Source organism: Labrus bergylta, chromosome 4 (assembly GCF_963930695.1).
Source record: "Labrus bergylta chromosome 4, fLabBer1.1, whole genome shotgun sequence".
NCBI lineage: Eukaryota > Metazoa > Chordata > Actinopteri > Labriformes > Labridae > Labrus > Labrus bergylta.
The window spans coordinates 14707806-14730624 of NC_089198.1; the positions used below are offsets into that span (position 1 = coordinate 14707806).

The window sequence follows — 22819 nt, forward strand, 5'->3', positions numbered from 1 at the left end:
TACCCAAAGGAGATGGTCATTAACTCAGGGTTTTTATGCCTCCCATCTGGAATGAACCATTACAGATCTTTCGGGGGAACATGGCGCCGACGCTAAACACGGCTTGACGAAATCAAACGACACAACGACTCGAGTAACAGTCGAATCGTAGTTGTTTTGGTGTAAAGTTACATTTTAAAACGTTATTATTGGAGTATCACTCTTGTTTGTTCGGGTAACGCTTACTGTATGTACATTTACCCATACAAAAGAAATGATCTGTCCCACACCAGACCACCACGGAAAATGGCGACTGTGAAATAGATGGAAGACGAAAGTAAGAAATTATTCAATGCAGCGTTTAAATTGTGCCCTGTCCTCATCGGCACAGCTCGGAGGTAATGTTTACTTGTTTTTCATCATTTTCCTGACGGCTATATGGTATATAGCTGTCGTTGATTGTCATTATCCACAGTTTAGCCTGAGGAATAGGTTTTGCTATGGAACAGCCTTAATGAAATGGTCTGCAGCTCTTGCAAGCAGCATCCAACAACACAGCGTGATATAAACGCCAACGAAATGCTTTGAAACACGTACTGAACTTGGTTATTAATGATTAAATGTATCCTGTATGTCCGTATCTTTAAAAAACCTATTTCAACTATTGATCATTGGCAGATAACTGACTACTATGCTGAAAGTTTTAGCACCACAGTAAATCTACAACTGCTCATCAAATACCAAACGAGATCATCCCTTTGCTGTTTCAGTGTTTTTATATAGAGGTTAAAAACATCCTACACTGACATACAAGCATTCACATTGGTATGACACTTTTATTGCCCTTCAAATCCAGGACCTCTTATCTGACGCGACCTTGTAGTGTTATAAATGGCTTCAATTTATCATTAGAGCAAAGTGTGAAATATATTTTGGGTTCAGTTAAGACTGTTAATGATGATTTAGCCAAGAAGCCAACCCTGAAACTAACTGTTAACTTTACATATCAAACAGGAACATTCAGGAACTACCTGTTTTAAGATCTAGCCCATAAAACATGAGTTACCTTTTCCATATTAGACATGTTAAAGCCTGAATAAGGCTTATGTCACTGTTTCACTTTTAACATTTTGTGAAACATGTTAAACATTGTAAGCATTTATCATTGTTACCATTGTTAACCATCTTAAGGCTAGCATACTTAAATTAGTTTTATGGTTGCTAATGTTCTTTTTTCCCCCATAATTTATTTGATCAAACTAATTATATTCTTGATTAATTACTTAGTCGAAATCCATTAGTAATTATAATGAAAAATCAATTTCAGCGCTATTTTCATTTTAAAACTGTTTAGGCACTAGTAGCAGCTTCTAGTAATTGCCATGTTTGTCACAACCTTTGGGCAAACTATGGACAATTTTTGCTGTCTAAATCCAGATTTGTTTCGCTGCAGAAAGGTTCTACGTTACTAAAGTAATGATAATATGTAACGGTAGCTAATTTTTGTTGATTTGGGGCTACAACATAAATACAGATGTGTCCGTAATACAATGAATGCAGTGGTGGAAATTTAAAGGTATACTTCAACCATTTGCATTAAGCTTTGTATCATTAGAAACCTGGTAGTATTTTTGAATGGTCGTGCATCCCGTCCTCATTTACCCCTGAGATGGGAAATCTTTGTACTTTTAAGTCTGAGCTTAAAGGAGCTTCCGATGATGCAAAAATCGTCATTTTGCGTCATCGGAAGCTGTTGTGGTGAAACTACAACGCTAGTTCCTCATTTTTCCAACCACTGAAGCTACAGACCAATCATAGATCAGTGGGTGGGACCTCACTCCCAGAAACAAAACTTAACGTCCGCCATATTGCTTGGAAGCTATGCTAACAGGCTCTATGGAGAAAGCTGATAATGGCGAAAAAATCTAAATATAGCGGCGAGACGGCTGCTGCCGACTCTCTCTCACTGTTTGCCTATGAACACAGACATAGAGTCTGTTTTCTGCCAGGAATTTCCAAGATGCCAATTCTTTCTGGAAGAAATCTCAGAATCAGTTGAGGAAACGGCCTTATGTGTTGAATAAATATGTCTGCAAATAGAGGACCTTAGTAGGAGTGGCCTGCGGTGCTGTGCATTCTGGGAGTTGGTGTCTTTCATCCACATGAGCCAAAAAGACACTTGCTGCCTTTTCTCGGCCAAGAAGGCACCAACTTCAAAATGTATTTCACATTTCTATTACATGACCCAATGTCAATACAGATTCATGTTTCGACGGGTGAAGTATCCCTTTAAGAAAGGCAACTAATTAATTACTATTGGGCCGGTTGGTTAAAGGTAGAGTCCGTAGAAATGTTTGTTGCAGCTTGTAAACACAATATTCAAACTGGGCCCCTCCTCCATCAGTAGAAGCGCACACTGCAGGACTTTAGTGTGACTTAATGCTGTGTTTCCGAGTTGCCGGTCTGATATGTCATCAGGAACGCCCCTTGTAGTCGGAATTCCGACTTGGAAACTCTGAGAATTTTCACTAGCCGGAGTTAAGATCCAATATGGCTGCTCGACAGGGATGTTTAAGCTGTAACTGTTGTGTTTATTAGCAACTTAGTTGTCTTTTTTTGTAATTCAATCAATCACACCAATGGTATCATGCAAGTTCTCTCTGTGGAGGTGTTTTCTTGTTATTTTCGGTCAGAAACTATGACGGAGTGTGTTCGTTATCGTCTGGTATTAGCTAACAAAACAAAGTTAGTCTTGGAGGTGTCCATGTTGCTTTTCTGACTTGCAACTGGAACGCAGTTAACTCGGGTGTGACGTCATTCGCAGTTCCCAGTTCCGAGGCTAATGGAAAGCACCATAAGGCCCTGACACTCCAAGGAATGTCGGTCCTAGTTGGACCGTCAGTGAGCGGTCGTCGCCCTAGTTTTTGCGTAGTGTCCATCTCCTTCGTCACCTCTCAGCCCCCGTAGGCCTTTTTTTTTGGCCGATTCGACATGTTGAATCAGCATCGGGGGTCGGTGAGAGGAATCTCTCTGATTGGCCTTTTGGAGGTTTCATGTAACTCCAGCTCTCGGCACAGGTTCAGGAAAGCCCCTTTAGTCTGCCGCTGTTATATCCATGCTTTCACCCATTGGTGCGGTTTCTCTTTAATTGTCACCGCCGCCTCTTCTTTTGTTTTTCCAGTAAAGACCAAGGGCTGATAAGGGCAAGTGCCATTTTCAACTTTTTATCAGACATTTTTCTCCATTTGTAGGCTACCTATAATACCAGTGGTACGCGACAGCGGTGTGAAAATGCTCTTCTCGTGTCATAACAACGGACCTCCGCTGCTTGCATTGAGAGTTATATCCTCTCATGCATGCACAGAATGTTTGTGGTGGTTGGCCGTCGGCTGAAGTCTTTGCAGTGTATTCCAGTTCCACTTTTTTTGGCCAAGACATGAGGTGACGCCAAAGGCGGCCTTCATCGCCACTAGATATATGCCGTCAGCTCGGTGTGTCAGGGCCTTTAAGTGTGTTATTACTTATATCTAGTTACCTGAGAATGTTACTGTTGTAATGGGAAAGCCGACAATTAAGCACACCAACAGCAAGCTAACCACCGGTGTTCGGCACCTTTGCCTGTCCAACGGAAAGCAACTCCAAGTCCATGGGTGTTTTGTGTTCTATCCGAATGTTGTGGCGGTATGATGGGGGACAAAGTGATCCCCCCTTTGAACCTTCGTCGGAAGTAGTAACAGAGGTTATAAAGGAAAGACAGTTTCAGCAGAGGCATCTGTGCTGCTACTGCTGAAACATCCCACTTCCTGATACGGCGGTATCATAATGGCATTTCAAGAATATAATTACTATTTAACTGTGTGCCACTTAACTGTGATTTTGTCTTTGCAACTTTACTGACTTTGAGTCATTTTGGTCAGATACAGCCCTCTTACAATCCTGTATTTCTCGATTATTACAAGGTCTGGATGGATTTTATGTCATGTCCACGTTGCGTTCCTGTGCCTGTGCTCAAGGCTCAGCAAACATACCGTGGCCCATGCTGTGCTGGGCTCACGTGACACCTAGCCATTTCAGCAAATAGCCTGTCATTGTAGACACGGACAACCACTCTGACATGAGGAGGGGGCGTAGCACTGGTCTCTGAGCATGTGGGACAGCTTGGCTCTGCTCATATAGTCAGAAGACCGGGATTCAATATTAGTTCTTTTCTGTTACGTTGCTTTTGTTTATCAGCCACTGTGGCTAATTCACCAGACACTCCACAAAAACCTTTTTTACAATTGGTGCAACTCTAGCTAGATGGACTTTTATCAGACAACGTAATGCAGTGTGAAGGCAAGTCTCCAGTCGAAAATTGCTCCCTGTAGTTATTCAACACTGCCTATGGACTGTACAGAACCATGCTTAATCTCTGTGATACCTAGATAACATTATGAGACATCACTTTGAATTGGAGCTAGTGTCTATCAGATTTTATGGCTAGCAGAATTTATGAGTGGTTTTTGAATGTTGATTTGATCGGCTTGTTATAAAAGCAGAAATCTTGATTTGGGAAGGATACCACTAAATAACTTCCCTCTATGCTCAGATCCCAAATGTGCCGATATTATCATGTATCCTAAAATGGATTGGATTTCTTTTATGTATCTTAACAACACCCCAAAGTGACAAATGCAGCAATACTACTGGATCAGCTTCTTACTGTGCAAAAGCCTATAGGTTGTCATTTTACCCTTGGTATGATGTGGTGTTAATGGTGGATTTTGCTTACAAACACTTGTGATTGAAGAATATCTAAAAGAAGGCTGTACTTTTCTTTTTCAGGTCATGGCAGCAGAAATGTCATGCCTGACAGGTGTTGATGATGAAGACAAAGATGCAGAACCTGAGATCAATGCCTTCACACTCCTGCAAGAGCCAGTGAGAATGGCGCAAGAAGAAGCCACTTGCACCGATTCTTTCAGCAAGCCTTCTTCGAAACAAAACAGTGTCCTAGATGTTCTGTCAAACACAGATATGCTGTCTTCAGTTGGCCTTGGAAATGGACCTTCTTCACATCAGGCTACACAAGCCCATGAACTCAACAGCATCTCCACGGAAAAAGATGAGGCAAAAAGCATCACTCCTCTAAAAACTGTGCAGGAAATTGACACCGCAGGGATTTGGGGTTTTGATGAAGACTCACCTGAGAACTCATTGGATAATTTTAGTGGTGCCAGTGACCTTCATTGGGACCCTCACAAAGAGTTTATGCAGTTTCTGTGGGATAGTCATGGGGATTCACCTGGTGAAGAGTCTAAAGATGAAGTCCCTTCTGTCACTAACCGAGGGAGAAGAAAACGGAAAATGGACATGGTTGTAATGGTGGATCCCTCAGAGGACCTTTATCCTGATCTGAGCCCCAAGTCATCGGAAGAATTATCTGATGCTGAATGCCAAGAAGACTCTATTCCTGTCAGCAAAGTCAAAAGGTCAAGGAAGCTCCTGAAATCACAGTTGTCCCCAACAGAGAAGGTTTCCAAGTATCCCAATGGAACTGTAAAGGCCATCAAAGACATTCTTTACAATGGACCTGCAAGAAATGCACACGAGAACAGTATAAGTCATGGGCTTTCACCACTGAATAGAAGGCTAACAAACTGTCATTTAGAGAAGAAGCAAACGTGTTACCCATGCTCACAATGTAAGCTCATTTTCAAGAAAGAGCTTCATTTGCATTGTCATATGAAGTCTCATGTTGACCCTTCTAATATCTCACTAAAGCCTTTTATATGCCGTGAATGTGGAAAGTCATTCAGACAAAGTAGTTCGCTTATTGATCACATGACTTTCCGCCATGAAAAGAGAGAGAGAATCTCAGAAGAGTTCAAAGGCATAAATGACAAAAAGAAAGACGATAGAAAAAAGCTTTTCTGCCCACAGTGCACATTCGTTACAAACTGCCCAAACACGTTTGTTCAACATGCAAAGACCCATGAAAAGGACAAAAGAAAGTTTAGATGTGACAAATGTAGCTTCAGGTCCATGAGTGAGAATGATCTAAGGAGACATAACATAATGCAGCACACCGTGATCACAGTTAGAAAGCAAATCGAGAATGATGACCATCAACTCTTCTCCTGTAATGTTTGTTCTTATAGAGCTTTTAGCAAAAATGTTTTTAAGAATCACCTTCTGCGGCGCCATCAACAAACTTACGAGGAGTATGAAGCTGTGCAATGTAGTGAGAGAAAAGCATCACCATTTAAGGAGCAGCACATGCCTACTTGTAAAACTCCTGTTGAAGATGCAGAGTTTACCTCTAAAATCTTGATAAAAGATCAAATGTCTCCTAAGAGAGCTTCTTCTCCTAGTGAGTCCAGTGACATTTCAGACTTGTTCAAAAATAGCAAGATAAGGAGAAGTCTCAAGTCCCAAATAACAGAATCGAAGCTCGACAAGTCTATCAATGTTCTCCTGTCCCGACAAAGACATGGAAGGAAGACTGCAGAACAGAAGAAGGAAAGCAACAATTGCAGCACATCTGTTCAGAATTCCAAAATTGACAAAGATAGCTCAGATCATTTGCCAGAAACATTGACTGTCAAGGTTGAAGAACCAGCTTTAACTCCAAAATGCCATAGGGTTCCATCAAGTGCAACTAAAAGTGATCTTAACTGCAGCAGTGTACCCACGTTGAAAGAGGATCAGTCAACAGTAAAGAAGTCGCCGTCTAAAAGGAAGATGTCTACTCCATATCGGAACACCTCTGACCAAGACTCATGCTTCATCTTACAAAAACCAAGTCCCAAGAAAATCAACCTAGAAGAAGAAGAGGAGTCAGACTATGATGAAAAAGACATTTTCCAATTCCAGGAAACGGATGCCATCCCTAACCGTTTTGACAATGACATCAAGAGAGAAAAACCAAACATCATTTATACATATAGCAGAAGAATGTCTATGAGAGGTGCACTGCAAGCGTCTAAAAGGCTGTTTGAGAAAATAAAGACCGAAGAGCAAGATGAACAAGATGGCCCTGAAATCAAAGAAGAAGAAGAAGAAATTGAAGTATTTCAAGAAAACTTTGAAACTCACCAAATCCCTTTGAGTGAGTCATTCACAGAGGACGTATCAGACTTGGAATCAGAACGCAAGAACTGTCCATATTGTCCAGCAATCTTTGAGTCAGGTGTGGGATTGTCCAACCATGTTCGAGGGCATCTTCATAGGGTCGGACTGAACTACGACGCACGCCATGTAGTGCCTCCTGAGCAGGTAGCCTCTCATGACAGAAGGCCAAGAATTCGACGAAAGATCTCTGCATTGCGGAGATTGAAAAAAGGTACCTACATACTTACTGCATGCTCTTTACTTAAGAATCTCTGCTTTATAACAAATTTCATTTTAGTTGCTTTGGCCTGTCAGGGCTATTGGTTTGTTGTTACCCATCATTAAACCTATCAAGACATTGCAGAGATCTTAATAAGTTGTAAGTTGTTTTTGAAGCAAAATTTTAGATCTCTAAGTTTATTGATATCCAACCAAATGGAACCACTCGACTGACTTGCTTAGATGAAAAAAAGAGTGGGATTTAGTGTATTTTTCTGTGAATAAACTTTGATGTTTTAAAGTTCAGTATATTTGAATTGTACTGGACTATGTTCCTGTTTCAATCAACCAATCTTTATTTGTTGGGCCAATTAATAAAAACTGTTATCTCAACAAACTTTACATAAAGAGTAAGTCTAGACAGTACTCTTTGTTATATTAACAGTTTCATAATTCCGTTTCCTTTTATGTTCTGTTTTTTAACAGCATTAAGGATGGAGTCCGAGCCTGAGACTGTGAAGAGTATTCACTCCTGTCCATTATGTGGAGACTCGTTTGATAACAGGACTGGACAGTCCAACCACATACGAGGTCACCTCAAAAAGCTTGGTAAAAGCTTTTCAAAAAAGAACAAATCCCCTTTATATTTACTCCGGGAGTTGATGCGTGACAAGAAGGAGTTCCAACGCGCACTTCAAATTCTAGGAAAGAGAAGGAACCATTTCCAATATGGTGCTTCACCAAAGCTGTCCGGTGTTGATTGTTACAGGCAACAGCCCAGTGGAATCCCAAAAAGGAGTTCTATCCCCAGTGATGGCACTGAAACTGGATCACAGATCCACGCCTTTTCTTTAGCAGAAATGAAACCTGAAAAAAGGCAGCTAGAGACTAAACTGGATGTTAAAAATTCACTCTCTGGGGCAACTGCCTTGATAGGAATTTTGAAGAAGAGGAAATGTCAGGAAGATGCCAGGCTTAAGGGGTCCTCTCAGATGTCGAGAAACACATTAGCAGTTTCTACAAATGGTGAGCACTGCCCAGGATCAAGAGTTGCATCTTCACTGCCAAAGTCAATATCCGGTAAGTAACTTCATCATCCTTGTAACCAGATGTATACAGAGTAGAAGTTAAAGTCTACTAAGTCCTTTTTATAGAAAATCTCAATTGCCATAAACTTTGGCAAGAATTTAAAAAAAAAACTGTATGGAAAAATGGCTTTAATTTGCTAAATGATAAAAATCCTGTTAATAAAGGATTTACTGGACACTTGAGTCAGTAAAGGTAACTGCTAATTATTAACATACTGACATCTATAATTAGCCAATATCATCTCAACAATCTACTCGTCTTATATTGCTCATCAAGCTTTATCTTTTTACACTGATCCGTGTCTGGAATAGAGATCATAAAATAAGTTTTATAAGTATACAAAGCAGCTGTTTAAGGACGTATCTGAGCAATGATGTGTTGTAAAAGTGAGGTGTCATCTGCATAAAGGTGTAGAATGACATTTTGGAAGTACATTCAGATTATGTTTCAAATACAGAAGATCATTTTTCACATTTTAATGTAGAAGTGTATCATTTGTTTCTCAATTCATTACCTTAACTGCATTCCAAATCCTTCTTAATCTTAGAGTGTGTGACTTCTCCAATGAAGGCTGTTTTGTCTTAAGAGTGACAGAACAAGAAATCAATTGTTGCACTGAGCCTGTAGTATCAACACCACTGTGTAATTTTATAGTACTCCAGTGTTTCTTTATAGTGGTACATTTATTAAGTATTGTCAGTTTAATATTACAATCTTGTTCAAACATGTTGCACCTTCCTCTTCAACTGCTTAGACCCAAATTTTAATGTAAATTATTTTGTTTTAGTAAGTCATTCATTTTTAATCTGAAAGATCAAAATGTTACACCTCACTCGACACCTTTAAAAAATAACCAGCAACTTATTCAGGTTTTCACTTATTCAATGTGTGCTTTTGTCTTTTTACAGAGAAAGGTGAATTCAACAGGAAGGTGTGTGTCCACTGCAATGCAACTTTCCATAGTGGAGTTAGCTTGTCTAATCACCTTCGGGCGTATGCAAAACGAAAAAGGACTGCCATAGAGGACGGAACAAGTAAGTGCAGTAACTTGCTGCTTTAGGTAGGCATGGAAAAAGAAATCCACTCCGAAGTTCACAGAAGCAGTTTAGTGTATCTATTTTTTTTACAAGTAGTGTTTTAATTCATTAATCAGCATTAAGTAGTAAGTCAGATTTAGACAGTTTGTGTCTGCATTGGGTTTACTGTCGCTCAGCAGAGCACACTGCTGGATAAGCTACATGACGAAACCATTGCAAAGCACTCAAATAATTGTTTTTTTTGATTATTTCAAATGGAAAATATAAGTTTCACAGCATACCTTTCAACTTGTGTCAGGAATATTTGGCATGATATATATGGTTAAAAAAAATGAGCAACTGAAACTGAAAACCAAGTTTCACAGAGTAGAAATGTATCAGTGGTCATTCATGTTCTCTTCAAGATAGGATCATGAAGGCGGTCAGAGAGGTATTGGAGAGATATGTGTTGGGGAGTTTGGTGGGTACATCCAGAGGGAGAACAACCTTTTTAGTCGAAGAGCTACTTTTCCAGGAGGCACAGATCACCACACTTGTATGTTGGTCCTAGTCTCTTTGTTGCTCTAGATTGGCGAATAGTGATAAGAACATCAATTGCACAATGCAAAAAAACAAGTTTCAATGAAGTAAGACGGGAAATTGAAGACACCTGAACAGGCTGATTAACATTATATTGTGTAAATGCTTTATTATTCGACATTACTGAGAATCATGAATCACTTCTAGTGATTATTTTAGACTGCATTTGAAGGAAGAATATGCAACTTTTTGATCCAGTAGATGTCAGCCTTAAGCACCAGCATTAGACCAAAACTTATTTTTGGTGACACCTCTGCTATTCTGAAGCCTCCGTTCTCCTCCAGCGACACACCTGCAACCCCCCTCCACTCACGTTCGCATGAAGGAGTTATCAATTAGAACACACCATAATTAAGCACCATTAAGCGCAAGCAGCACGCAAAATTGTCAGTGCCTGTGGCCTGCATTGTTGTCTTCACAGGCTAATGTTAGCACACTTTGGTTAGGTAAGTAAAGTTGATTTAAGCCCAGTTTCCACCAAGCTGTCCAGTTAGATTTAGTTCAGTATGGCACCCCAAGAGAAGGGTACCAAAAAAGTAGGACGGTACGGATCCCTTATGTTGGTACCATTCCCAACTTTTGACGGTGGAAACGCCAATAAATGGGTCCTGTACTGTACTGAACCGAACTGAACCAGACCACTTGGTGGAAACGGGGCTTTATATAGCACCTTTCCCAGACAAAGGTCACAAAGTGCAGTTAACTCATAGCTTCACATTGCACATAAATTGACGCTGTGATCTAAAGACACTTACGCAACATCCAAATAAGCAGTGAGTAGGCTCTGTTATTCTTCTTATCTCTAGTCCTTGACTAAAACAGTTTTATACAACAGGTTGTCCCGTCCATGTAAACATGATGCAAACACAGCCAGAGAACAATACAGCTGGTGGGACTCACACTCCTCACTCAGTGTAGACCGTCATGACTCAGAGAGATTTTACACAGGGTATACTTGATTTCTGATGTGTAAAACGTCGCACATTCTTCCTTTTATACTAATAAGGCTGTGCCGTTATATTAGAATAAGAAATGTTTCTTTTTTTAAGCATTGGACTGTAAAATAAGGAGACAACGCTCAAGGCCTGGCCCAAAGAAGAAGTCACTGCCCTTGCCACAAACTCCGGAGGAAATGTACAGGCTCACCTGCAGGTAATGTTTCTTTTTTTTTTTTTTTTTTTTGTACCACCATGTATACGTCTTGTAAATAGTGCTTAGTAATGCATGTGAACTCTCACATTGTGAAGTCGAACAGACAGAGCAGTGGTAACAGTCCAGTTGCTTCTGTTCAGTTCTCATTTACTGATTAAGAGGCTGAGATACCTTTTTGTAAATGATGAACTCCAAAATGGTTTAAAAAAGTAGAACTCATGTGTAACAACCTAATTTAACAAAAAGAAAATACTCTTTAAAAAGCTGAGGCCATCTTAAAACTGGCTGAAATCACAAACTTGTACAGCAAGTATACAAAGAACACCAAAGTAACACACTTTACTTTGCCGTGTTGAAATCAAAATACTTTGTTCTGACATGAATGTCTGAGGAATTGGGACATAATTAGCATTTGTTTTTCACGAGAAAAGTAAGTTTCTTTAAAAAAAAAGCTAAAAACGCCTTTATCTCTCCTCAAAAAAGACTGTTCCCCATGTCAGTGGCTTTTACAGGCTAAACTAGTACAGATCCTAACATCTCCTGTTTATCAGCTATGATGTTCACTGTCTGAGGTTAGAGCATTGGCTTGCTAGCCTTTGCTTATCCGTGCCAAACAGAGTACAGCTGGGGCCGATGGATCCGTCATTATTGTGGAGTTGATCATAAATCGAAGCAATGGACAATAAGATAAAAATAATCTCATGAGTATATGATACTGTGTTATGGGATGCCCAACATTTGTACAAGTTATCCTGCTGAGGGGGACATGATTGTAGCACATTTCATGGTAGCCCATTTCAATTGTGAAAAAGGACCTAGTTATAATTGTGGTGGAATTTCTGTAGTTATTTAGATTATAATGTACAGACGTCATTATGTTTATTCACTGTTCTCTAGTGTCAGTCATTCCTGACAGAGTTCAGCTGCTATTAGAACACCAAGTACAGCTTAGAGAGTGTCAACTGTTTTTCCTGAGTTAAACCCTTTTCACACATACGGAAATCTCCTGAAAAACTCCGGAGATTTCCAGGAGGAGCTGTATGTGTGAACGCAACAGCCAAACTTTTTACTCCGATATTACCCGGAGTTTATCCTGCCAGACCCCTAGTATATTTTCCGCAGATAATCCGGAGGAGCTGATGTCTGAACGCGGCCGAATATACTCCGGAGATTTTCAATTTGAGCCAATGGAAAGAGAATGACGTTTATATACAGTGACCGGCTAAAGTGTCTGCACGTGACCACTACGATCTCTGTGCACGTAATTAAACGGCTGCATTATGTTTTCTGTTCGTCAGTATGTTGTTCTCCTCTCTTTTGTGGATGTTGTCATTCCATTAGACACATAGCATTAATATAAAGGCAAATATTCTCATTATAACGTCGTGTAGCGGACTCTGTTGCTTCGGCTGCTACTGCCGCGTTCTTTATTTACGTCACGTCTTACGTCGGGAAATCCTTCGCAAGCCCTCCCCTCTGACAGGGAAAGTCCCCCACTGTGAGGAGCACATGTGAACGGCTAGGTCGGGAGAATCTCCGGAGAAGTCCTCCTGTAAATATCTAGATATTATCCGGTGTGCATATGTGAAAACGGCATTATTGTCTGCTCCAGTGTAATCGACGTCACAGATTAGTCTAGGTGGGTCAATGTGACACCAACCTGATAATGGTAATGTCTTTTAGGATATATGCGATGCCTTTCGAAAAGTTCAGCAGATGTGATTGAGCAAGACACGAGTACAGAAGTGTGATGTTGAATCATGTCTCCTCATGAGTATTCTTCTTATGTATAAACTTCCATCAACGTAAGCCATCTGAGTTAACTGAGTCTTATTGTGTGGAATCAAGTCTTAGTAATTTCCTCAACAATAATCACATCAGGTAGAGTTACTGGATCACCTGAAGAAGACCTGTGGTCGAAACGTTGTGAATAACAACTTTTTGTGGCACTTGAGCATGTCTGCAGCCAATTTAAATTAAGACATTTCACTCTAAACAACAAATGTGAACCTAATAATGGCACATAATAATAGGAATAATCAGAGGATCATCAGGCCCCGGCTATTCAAAAGGTTTGATCTGGATAAGAGTCAGAACTGTTGTCCTGGCTTTCCAAGAAAAAGTTGACTGGAACAACCTTACCCAGATTCAGACTCAAAAAGATGACCTAATACGTATTACTAGTTCATTAAATGGGACTTCATAATAAATATTTTGCCCACAGTGGGCACCAATAAGAATACAGGCCTCCTGTAGCATTTCTTGGACATGTTGCTAATTTGTCACATCAATCTTTCCTTCTTCTGTTGACAGGTTCTGTGACCTGGTCTTCCAGGGCCCCCTTTCAGTCCAGGAGGACTGGATCAAACATTTACAGAGACACATAATGAACACAAGTGTCCCTCACACTGGGCTCGGCATGGTAGAGGTCACCTCGCTACCGAAGACCCTAAAGACTGACCAAGACAGCTCACTGACGGCCACAAACGCTGCCTCATGAAGCCAATGGGGACCTTTTTAGATTTCACTAGACTGTATGTGTATGTACATTGGATGTTGTTTCACTTCTTTCTTTTTTAAGTCAATGAAATACTGGCCAAAAGTACAATATTGCTAAATGATGGAGACAATGTTGGACATTTGCAGAGTTGATGAAGTTAATTAATTTGGATATTGTTACCTTTTCTGTTTTTACATAGTTCCAAATGGGCTGACTGTTTTTTTGTTTTATGCAGTAATGTAGTGTGGGATCCATTTCTAATGAAGACAACTTTTACCTCAGATTTCTCATGGTTTGAGTCAGTTTTTGTCAAAAATTTGGCTGCACTTCTGTATCAATTTTCTCATTTACATGAAATCATGTTCTCTTGTATTGCAAAATGTTCAAATCCAGACCCACAGTCTCCTCTTTAGGCCACGGAGTTAGTGAGACAAATATTTGGACTGATTGAAAGCACCAAAAGCATCATGATAAACAGCTCAAGGAATCACGAGAGTGAGCTAGTATACAAGAACAAAAAAGAAAAAGATGAAAACATGTTATGCATAGAAAGTGTTTTATAGTATTTCTGTTAATGCATTGTTTCTAATACAAATACAACATTTGAAATGAAAGTGGTTTCAAAAGACCTAACAGGCACAACCAGTGCTGAACATACAACGTCACCTATATTTAATGTTTCAACTGTTTTGAGATAATTTAATTTTTAATGTACTATATCACACAGATACAATGCTTCAAACATTTGTGTTGTTCTAAATAAAATAAAAATAAATAAGTTGACTTTTTCAATTATTTTTTGCACACAAATCAAAACATTTGATTCTTGAACAAAACCGAAGACAGATTTTATCTTCTTAAAGTGACAGAGACTGATGGCCTGGGAGCATTTCAGCTAACATATCGGCATGAGAACTGAACTAATGAATGAGCTATCACAAGGAAATCTATGTTTTGTGAAAACAGCCTAACTTCAAATGTCTCAATTTATTCAGACAAATCATAAAAGACACATAATCGGTACATGTTCTTCGTACATGAGGTACCATATCCATGTGAAGATTCGACTGAAGTCCAAATCTGAAGATCTTCATCTGAAGCAAAGCAGGGTCTCGACGTAAACTGTACTTTGTAGAGTTGGATGTCTGTCACTCAAATGGGCTGCCACCCTGCAAGAAAAGAGTCAGTAAAGCAGTCTGAAAGCTCAATGTGTAGAGTGAAATGCAGTGAGTGAAGTCCATCTTAAAGTAGCTACTAGTATTTGATAAGATAAGGATACTATTTGCCCGTTTTAGCTATAGGTAAATTAGTGTTCTGAGATGTGCAGCATGATGAGGCTGTTCGTTCTGTATGGAGCCAGACATGCAGGTTACGTTATTAAAGCATTAGCTGAGTGCTGAATGTTAGAATGTTATGCAAATATTAATTTAACTAGCACCAGCTCTTTAATAATCTTGCTCCACCAACAACTAGTTGAACAACACAAACCTGTTCTCTCTCTCTACTGTGTATGTACAGCAGACCAGAAACTTTGAATCCTTTTACATTTATCTGTTTCCATTTATAATTCAACGATCACAATAACTGTCTGTTGGTGGCTGTTTAGGTAGCCTGTGTGATTCTCAGGGTAGCAACGTGTTCAATCTTACTGAGACCCTCTGTAATAATATGAACTAGTATTAAACTCCTGAGACAGTAATGCATATCGTTTGAAGTCCCCATGCTGTTGTACTTTACATCAGTGCTCAGGGAGTACTGATTGACTCATCACCTGTCCAATCAGGTTACTTGAGCAGAAGCAACCCTTTTTTTTTTAACGGGCAATTCTAAAGTCAAGAAAAGTGTAAACGTGAGAGTGAACTGTTGTCTCTCTCTGTGCTGACGCTGTGGTTGACTGAGAATCTGTATTTGTAAGATTACCCGTCTCCCCTCATGTCAGCTTGGATCGGCTCCAGCCAATCTGAATGTAGTCTGAATGGCTGAAAACAAACGTAATACTTCAGGTAAAAATATACCAGATGTTTCACTTTGCTGGATTTTAAGTAGATGTTAAAAATGTTGGTTTGTTCTTTGTATTCAATCCAATAAAAAAGGAAAAAAATGTTTTATTAAATCTATCTGTTCCCAAAAAATGTTACCTTCATGCTGTTATAGTTAAATTCCCCTCATGTTATATTCAATTTTAAGTTGAAACAAATTAAGAGTCTATCTGTTTGTTACCCTCCACTGACCTCACAAAACCATCTCTGTTAAAGCACGTCACATATCACAGGCTTCAGATCCCAAACCCTCCGTTTGGTAGACTTTTATTTAAGTACACGTAGACGGAGCCAAATGATAAATTAATAATTTGTGTTCAAATAATACTAAATTATGATTAAACAAAATTATTTTTCAAGGAACACTTTAGATTGTATATAGCTTTTAATAGTGTAGCCATTTATCTTTTTCCAAAAAAAACTAAATTAGACTGGGTTGTTCTTAAGCAGCAAAAGTTCAGTAACAATGTATACAAATAGAGTAAAAGTCAGACAGCTGGTAACTGTAGGGAATCGTTGATGTTATTTGTGAAATGCTGCAAAGCAGGGAACGGAACAAATACACTGAGTACACAGTAATGAATGAGAGTATTGATCGGGGCGGATCCTTTTGGCTCTTCTTTAATTCTTAAAATCTTTTTCCAAGAACCTGTTTTGAAATATTTACTCTTGAAATACCTGCAGGAAGTGTTCAAACTGAGGTTTCAGCTCCTTCATCATGGTTTCTGCTTTGTTCAGGCATGTATGACTCTGTCGCGCTTCAAACTCCTTCAAGAAATCCATCAATACATCTGTTAACATTAGATCCCTTTAGCTCATTCCTTGTCTGATCATGGTTGAATTATTATACAAAAAAAGGGTAAAAAAAAAAAAAAGAAATGAGAGTTTTAGAGAACAAAATGTAAAGCTAAGTGTTGTATCCTGCATTGTCACCTGTGTGTTACTGAGGTGTTCCTGGGAGGTTATGTGGGCCTGGACTGAGGATGCCGATGTGGAGACGAAGGCTTTGCAAGCTGCACAGTGGAAGAGTTCGATTTTTGTCATGTGGTCATTTTCCTGCAGAGCTGACAGAACGAAAAGATCAGACCAAATGACATCTTTCAAAGACTGGAACAGAAGAGACTCTAATATCACAGTGGATGTTTTATCAGAGGTTTTGTTAGTATAAGTTATTTACCTTGAAGTGCACAATCCTCTATCGCTCGACTACACTGACGGCTTTTAAACAGCATGACGTCCTATGGAAAGAAAACCAGTACGTCACAATCCAGACACATAAATGCCAAAACATTTGTTAATGTTTCTATGATATGATCACTTCTGTTTTAATTCCATCATGGATTCTATTGTTAATTTATTGGGCTCAGTGTCTTTGCATTTAACCCCAATCCCTCTATTGTTTTAAAGAGGACATATTATACCTCTTTTCTACATTTTCAAACAGTCCCCTGTGGTCTAAATGAAACATCTGTGCTGTGCTTTGGTCAAAATATAACATAAATCAAGCACCAGAGGAGGTTTGTGACCCTGTATAAACCATCTCTCTCAGAACGCTCTGTTTTGGTGTGTGTGTCTCTTTAAATGCAATGACCCCCCCCCCCCCGAGTTTTCCGGTAGACATCACTCCTCTGTAGTGAGAATAAAAATGACAGACCAGCGCAAAAGTTTTGTTCTATTCTGGGGATGGCGTCCATGGGTGGAGATATCAGCAGAGGGGAGGGGATTTTTTTTTTTACCAGAATCAAACTTGTGACATCACAAGTTGAGCAAATTTGAAACAGAGCATTTTTCTGTGTTGTAAGACTTATGCAGACTACAAACAAAGGACTGGATGGATTTATGTCACATTTTGTGGGTCGGTAGTTCTATAATATACATTTTATCTTTTCTTATTAGTTCTGAAAAGGGAACATGTTGGGAAGAAGTCCATCAGAAGTTCATTAAAGAACAGGCCTGGGATTACAAGGAACTGTATGAAGGTACAGGATGTTTGGATGTGAATTATCTTACCTGTAGGAAGGCTATGACGATATCATCATAATTATTGTGTTGCTGAATGTGCTCCAGCGTGTCCCAGTGACTCTTACTCTCTAAGTGATCCTCCAACTCCTGACCATTCGCTAACTCAACCTCACAAAGGTCACAGATAATGGGGTTCCTAAAACAAAAAGAAGACAATCAGCAGCGCATTCAGACATTATAGTAAAGTTTAAAAATTAGGTGAAAAGTTGTAATGAAGACATCTCCTATTCCCCAAAGTCAGGCCCACAATGCTTCAAGCAATAATTTCTTTTGAAACCTGTTTTCACGCAACTTTTAGTTAACAAAGCCAAAAACTACAGGACTGACCCAAAGTGTGTAACCCTAGTGTGGTAGCATTAGCACATCAACTAGCAGTGACTAACAAGGAGTTAGCAGAGCTGTATAGAGGATGGTATTAAATATAATATGTTGCATTAATATGAATATAATCTTTGACAAACAGAGAGGTTAAACACATTTTCTCTCTGTGGCCTGTTTACTACAGCATCAAATGATGGATGGATGAAGCTTTGGTTCTTACTTGTCCATTATTGTTCTTTTGCTCTCTAGTCTTGGCACCTTGTTGGGAGGTGGGATTTGGTCCAGTTCTGTTGAACAATATAACAAAGACAGAATTATTTTTCATATACGGTCCAAGAGTGAATATATTTAAACAAGGCAAAACACTGTAGATTCTTAGGTTTCCAAATAGCTGTGGAAATCCATATGTTGCATAAATGTAATTGGACGTAGTCACAGGATCAACAAATGAGTGAAAAAGCATACTGGCAATCAGAGAAGTGTGCGACACTACTTGATTAATTGCACGACGATCCCATTGGTCGAGCACCGGCTGTGTGTGTAAATGTCATAAATGTCACTGTGAATTTTACTGATTATTTAATGCTGCATTGACACATCAGCTTACCTTTACTTCAATTGGAAATGACGATGTCAGGCAGAAACTATCTGGGTAAAGTCAGCGTGAAAAAAATGGCCATTCACACATGCAGCTCATCCTGAATGTTTCAGGACATTTTCAGGAGTTTGGTGCATGTGTGAAAACGCCATTACTGAAAATCATCACCTCTTCTCCATACAATCACATATTTTAAAACAAATGATTAACAATGATGAAACAAAACAGCCGGCATACTTTTTTTTTTTTTTTTAAGCAAATTGTCAACTTACCTGTTTCAACATATCCCAACTGTTGCTGATAGTCCTGCTTTAACCTGGGAGGTGATAATCTAACAGTGGTCATCTAAAGAGGAGAGAATACAAACGAGCAATGACAGTGTCATTAATGCATTAGCAAGCTAAAATGACAGTTTCATTAAATATAAACAAAAACAACAAACAGAGCCTTGTCTAACTGTCTTTTCACATCTACCTGTCTTACTGGTGATACCTCTCTCCTGTACTCTGGGATCGTTATCCTCTCCTCCCCGTTGGTACTCTGTGCTCCATAAGCAGGAAACAGTTGGGTGGAGGAGGCAGGAATAAGCCTGTCAGGGCTGCAGACTCGGTGGTCAAGTGGTCTGTTGATGGACTCACAGCCTGCTGGGTCAACTGATTCAGTGTCTGGACTATAAGCCAGCTGATCAGGAGGTCTATGAACTGGACTAAGGCTCGGTATTGTTACAGAGCCAAAGTCAAGCCTGCTGAGGGGATGGCTCCCTGGCCTCAGGACGCACGAGTCCCAGCGGCTTTTTTCACCGCTGCCTCTTTCTGGAGACAAACTCTGACTTCCCAAATCCTGAACTGTTTCGGAGTCTGTGTGATCTTGGCCCTGTGGCATCTCATTTTCGGAGTCTGATGAAGCAGGCTCGTAAGGATTATAGAGCTCATCCCTGAGGGACAGAGAAGGAATTAGTTTGTTTGTGACCGTAATGTACTTTTAGTTTATCACCTGTAAGGATGCAATGCGATTAACCACTTCATAGATACTCTACCTATCAGTAATCACTTACATTGAGGATGTTTTAATTTCAATATCTTCTTAATGTCATATTTCTTTCTTTCTTAATCTTATTTTTTTATATATTTTGTACCGTAACACCTTTTTTTAAAATAATTTGTTGCTTATTAGTTATGCATTATGTATTATATCTAACAAGCTTTACTGACCTCTGTTGACTGCACTACAAAGGTTGTGTGTGTGTGTGTGTGTGTGTGTGTGTGTGCTCTGTTCATGTTTGCTTACTGTATACATACTGGTGCTTTTACACAAATTAAATTCCTTATTAACAGATTAACAGTATTTCTTTTGTGTATGTTCTTAATGTTGCTTATGTTCTGTTTGTTGTGTTCCGTTAATGTTTAGTAAAGCACTTTGAACTGCTCTGTTACTGAATGGTGCTTTATCAATAAACTTGCCCTGCCCAAATCTGCAAGCAAACTAGTAAGTCCAAAAGTGTAACTAGTAAGTCCTCAGAGAGAAAAAGCTTGCATCCTGACACTCACACTTCCCCCTGACAATCTGGACTAATATGAGAATGATGGTTTTAATTACCAAGAGACAAAGATTAAGATTCAAATGAGGCATGTTAACATCACAGAGTTGCTTACTTCTTTGGACTACTTGTGTGTTTTTCCTCAGAGGGGCCTTCTCCTTCTTCTGCTTTATCTAATGGTTTGAATGAAGACTTCCATCTGAACTCAATAGGTCCTGTATTACACAAAAGGTAAACAACAAAAAGACTATTAAACAACAGTTACGTACAACCAAGCACAACATCACTGGGACTTTTTACAACATGTGTCACTCCGCCTCAGCCAAGTGTACTGAATACAGTCAGTTAGTATTACAATAGTCAGGCATCATGCCTACAACCAAACAAAGCAGTTGTGATATTCAGCACAACTTCACTTCCTCTCATGTGATATTGCTTCATTAGGTTTAGAGAGATTAGATGCACTCAGGAACATAGTCCTCCTGAATTACAACTAAGTAACGATTAAATTGTTAACTTCTGTTGACTTGATTAGTTACTGTATGTATACTGACATGTGTTCATTAAGTTTTTCTTCCGTTTGTGTATCCTCTTTGAATGGTATAAAAATGAGCTTGGGAACTATCGTGGGATGTGCATGGCTGTGTTTGCCTGCAGCTATTTTATTTGAAACATTTTTGATTATGTTCAAAAATGGGGGCAGATTAGGAGATTGTTATTCTTTCTGCTCCTCTTCATTAAATATTTGATGTTTGTATTTTACTGTGTTGTTTTGTTGATGAATAAATTAAACGTATACAGATAAATAAGAGGAAAACATCCTGTTATAATTCTGAACGGGTATTTGAGAAAGCTTTCCTAGTTATTGAGAGATTGTACGGTCTCTGTATCAATATCAATCAGCATACTGATATAAAAACTTTAAAGTAAAATCTAACTTTTTAAATGACAAAAGACTTTTTTTTGTTTTCCACGTTTGAAACTATTCAGTTATACTGTATACAATTGTAAAGAATAATATTTTCAGTGTTATTTGTGGGTTGATTAAAATATAAGTGTGTTATGATATTGTCTTGTTTGGATCACAGACAGCTGTATTGAATTTGATTATAACTGAGTTGTGCCATATTTTAATATATGGTCAAATATTACATTAATATTGATATAATTTAGTGTCATGGCCTAAATCTTGTTGTTGTGTTTCTAAATTAGTTTAAACAGAAGTTACCTTCAGCTTTCTCGGCCTTAGAGACAGAACCGGAAGTCGACTCTGAGTAGCCTTCTAGTTTCCTCGAGATGAAATTCATAGCTTCATTGTAGCCAAAAGGTATTCTTAATTACACACACGTGAGGACAACGCTTTAATGCAAGTAAACACGACAACAACAGCTTGTCAACATGAGAGTTATCAGTAAGGTGATAAATGACTGACAAACATGGGCTAAGCCAGGAAAACTAGATTAGCAATAGATAATGTTCTGTTTGAGCTGCATGGCTAACAACAGGACACTTCCCTGCTAATATTGTTTAAAGGTGTTAAGTGTTTATGACATGCAACCTCCAAATAATACACCCACACATCGTCATAGCTTTGAATATTACGGAGAAAATGCCCGACGTAAAAAAAAAAATAGAGAAAGTTACCTGTCCAACTGAGGCTTTGTCCTTTTATTTTCTGATATTGTAGATTCAGGTTGGAAGGGGACATTGTTATTCGGAGGGTTCATTATTTTTGTTGTTTTTATCGATGCAGAAAGGTTGGCATCGGGTTTGGTATGTGTGAGAAGTACGAGGAGCTCAGCTTGTTCACCCACATAACAGTGTAGATTTCTAAAAGTGAAAGCTGCCGACAGGTGGCAGCATGTTGTAACACATGATGGACCTGCCTCTGTGCTTCAATGAGCCTGTCCCAACCGGTCCCAACACAATGACACCTTCACCTTTTAGAAACGTCATGAACACAGGATCCCAACTCTGGACCTGTACTTTAAAAGTAAGTGATATGGGGTGCTTAATTGTTTTCTTTGAGTTTTTTTGAGTACTTGATGCAGGTTTCACAGCAAATAAATGAATAGAAATACAATAAGTGCAAAAATAATCAGTTTAACCTGCCAGAGGGAGTTTCTGTTTTCCACCATCAATTACTTTTCCTTTGAGTATTATTTTCTTTTTATGTTGTTTTATGTGTAAGATAAGACTTTAGTGATGAAGAACTTAAGAGTATATATATATTTTCTTTTTTTGACACAATGTTCCTCTAAAAGACAGAGGCAGCTTTTTGAGAACTGTCATCATGATAATATCTGTCTCTCCTTTACTGTAATCTGTTCTGCACATGTTAGATTTACAAATTATCCCTGCACTCATGTTCACTTCATTTGGCTGTCTACTCGTCGTTATATTTTGTTAAGTCTTTTAATTGCAAATATTTACACCTATAAAGTAGAATTAACATGATATGAAATGGTCAGGGCCTTAAATTGGTCCTTCATCATTATCTGACTTGGGGTATCTGTATCATAATTGATAGCATTTGCGTAGCACAAAATGTATCTATATAGTTTAACCAATAAGTAAGAAGCTCCAGGCTAATTTGTGATAGGTTGATCAGGCAACATATAACAAAGAATGTACATTAATCCTGGTTCTGCTGTA

The 22819-nt window shown here is 38.9% G+C and overlaps 2 protein-coding genes across 6 annotated transcripts; one reads left to right on the top strand and one right to left on the bottom strand.

Annotated features, from left to right (window-relative positions):
* Positions 1-76: 76 nt before the first annotated feature.
* znf644a (zinc finger protein 644a) lies at positions 77-14430 on the top strand. Of its 2 annotated transcripts, none has more exons than XM_065953813.1 (6): positions 77-377; positions 4804-7303; positions 7777-8370; positions 9288-9413; positions 11045-11147; positions 13461-14430. In XM_065953813.1, the coding sequence occupies exons 2-6, from the start codon at positions 4807-4809 to the stop codon at positions 13645-13647; spliced, it is 3507 nt and encodes a 1168-aa protein (XP_065809885.1). In that variant the 5' UTR covers positions 77-377; positions 4804-4806; the 3' UTR covers positions 13648-14430. The 2 variants fall into 2 exon arrangements, with proteins under 2 accessions (XP_065809885.1, XP_065809886.1); XM_065953814.1 differs by having other exon boundaries at positions 77-316.
* On the bottom strand, positions 14187-22067 carry LOC109995896 (DBIRD complex subunit ZNF326). 4 transcript variants are annotated; one of them, XM_065953817.1, is made up of 11 exons: positions 21809-22052; positions 21393-21496; positions 20280-20379; positions 19102-19561; positions 18900-18972; positions 18250-18316; positions 17697-17844; positions 16864-16924; positions 16620-16750; positions 16365-16454; positions 14187-14816 (listed from the first exon to the last, which is right to left on the bottom strand). In XM_065953817.1, exons 1-11 carry the CDS (start codon positions 21889-21891, stop codon positions 14796-14798), a joined length of 1338 nt encoding a protein of 445 aa, XP_065809889.1. In that variant the 5' UTR covers positions 21892-22052; the 3' UTR covers positions 14187-14795. The 4 variants fall into 4 exon arrangements, 3 of the variants coding, with proteins under 3 accessions (XP_065809889.1, XP_065809890.1, XP_020505443.1); XM_065953818.1 differs by having other exon boundaries at positions 21393-21473; positions 21809-22051; XR_010666324.1 differs by having other exon boundaries at positions 14794-14816; positions 16365-16477; positions 21809-22067.
* Positions 22068-22819: the final 752 nt, after the last annotated feature.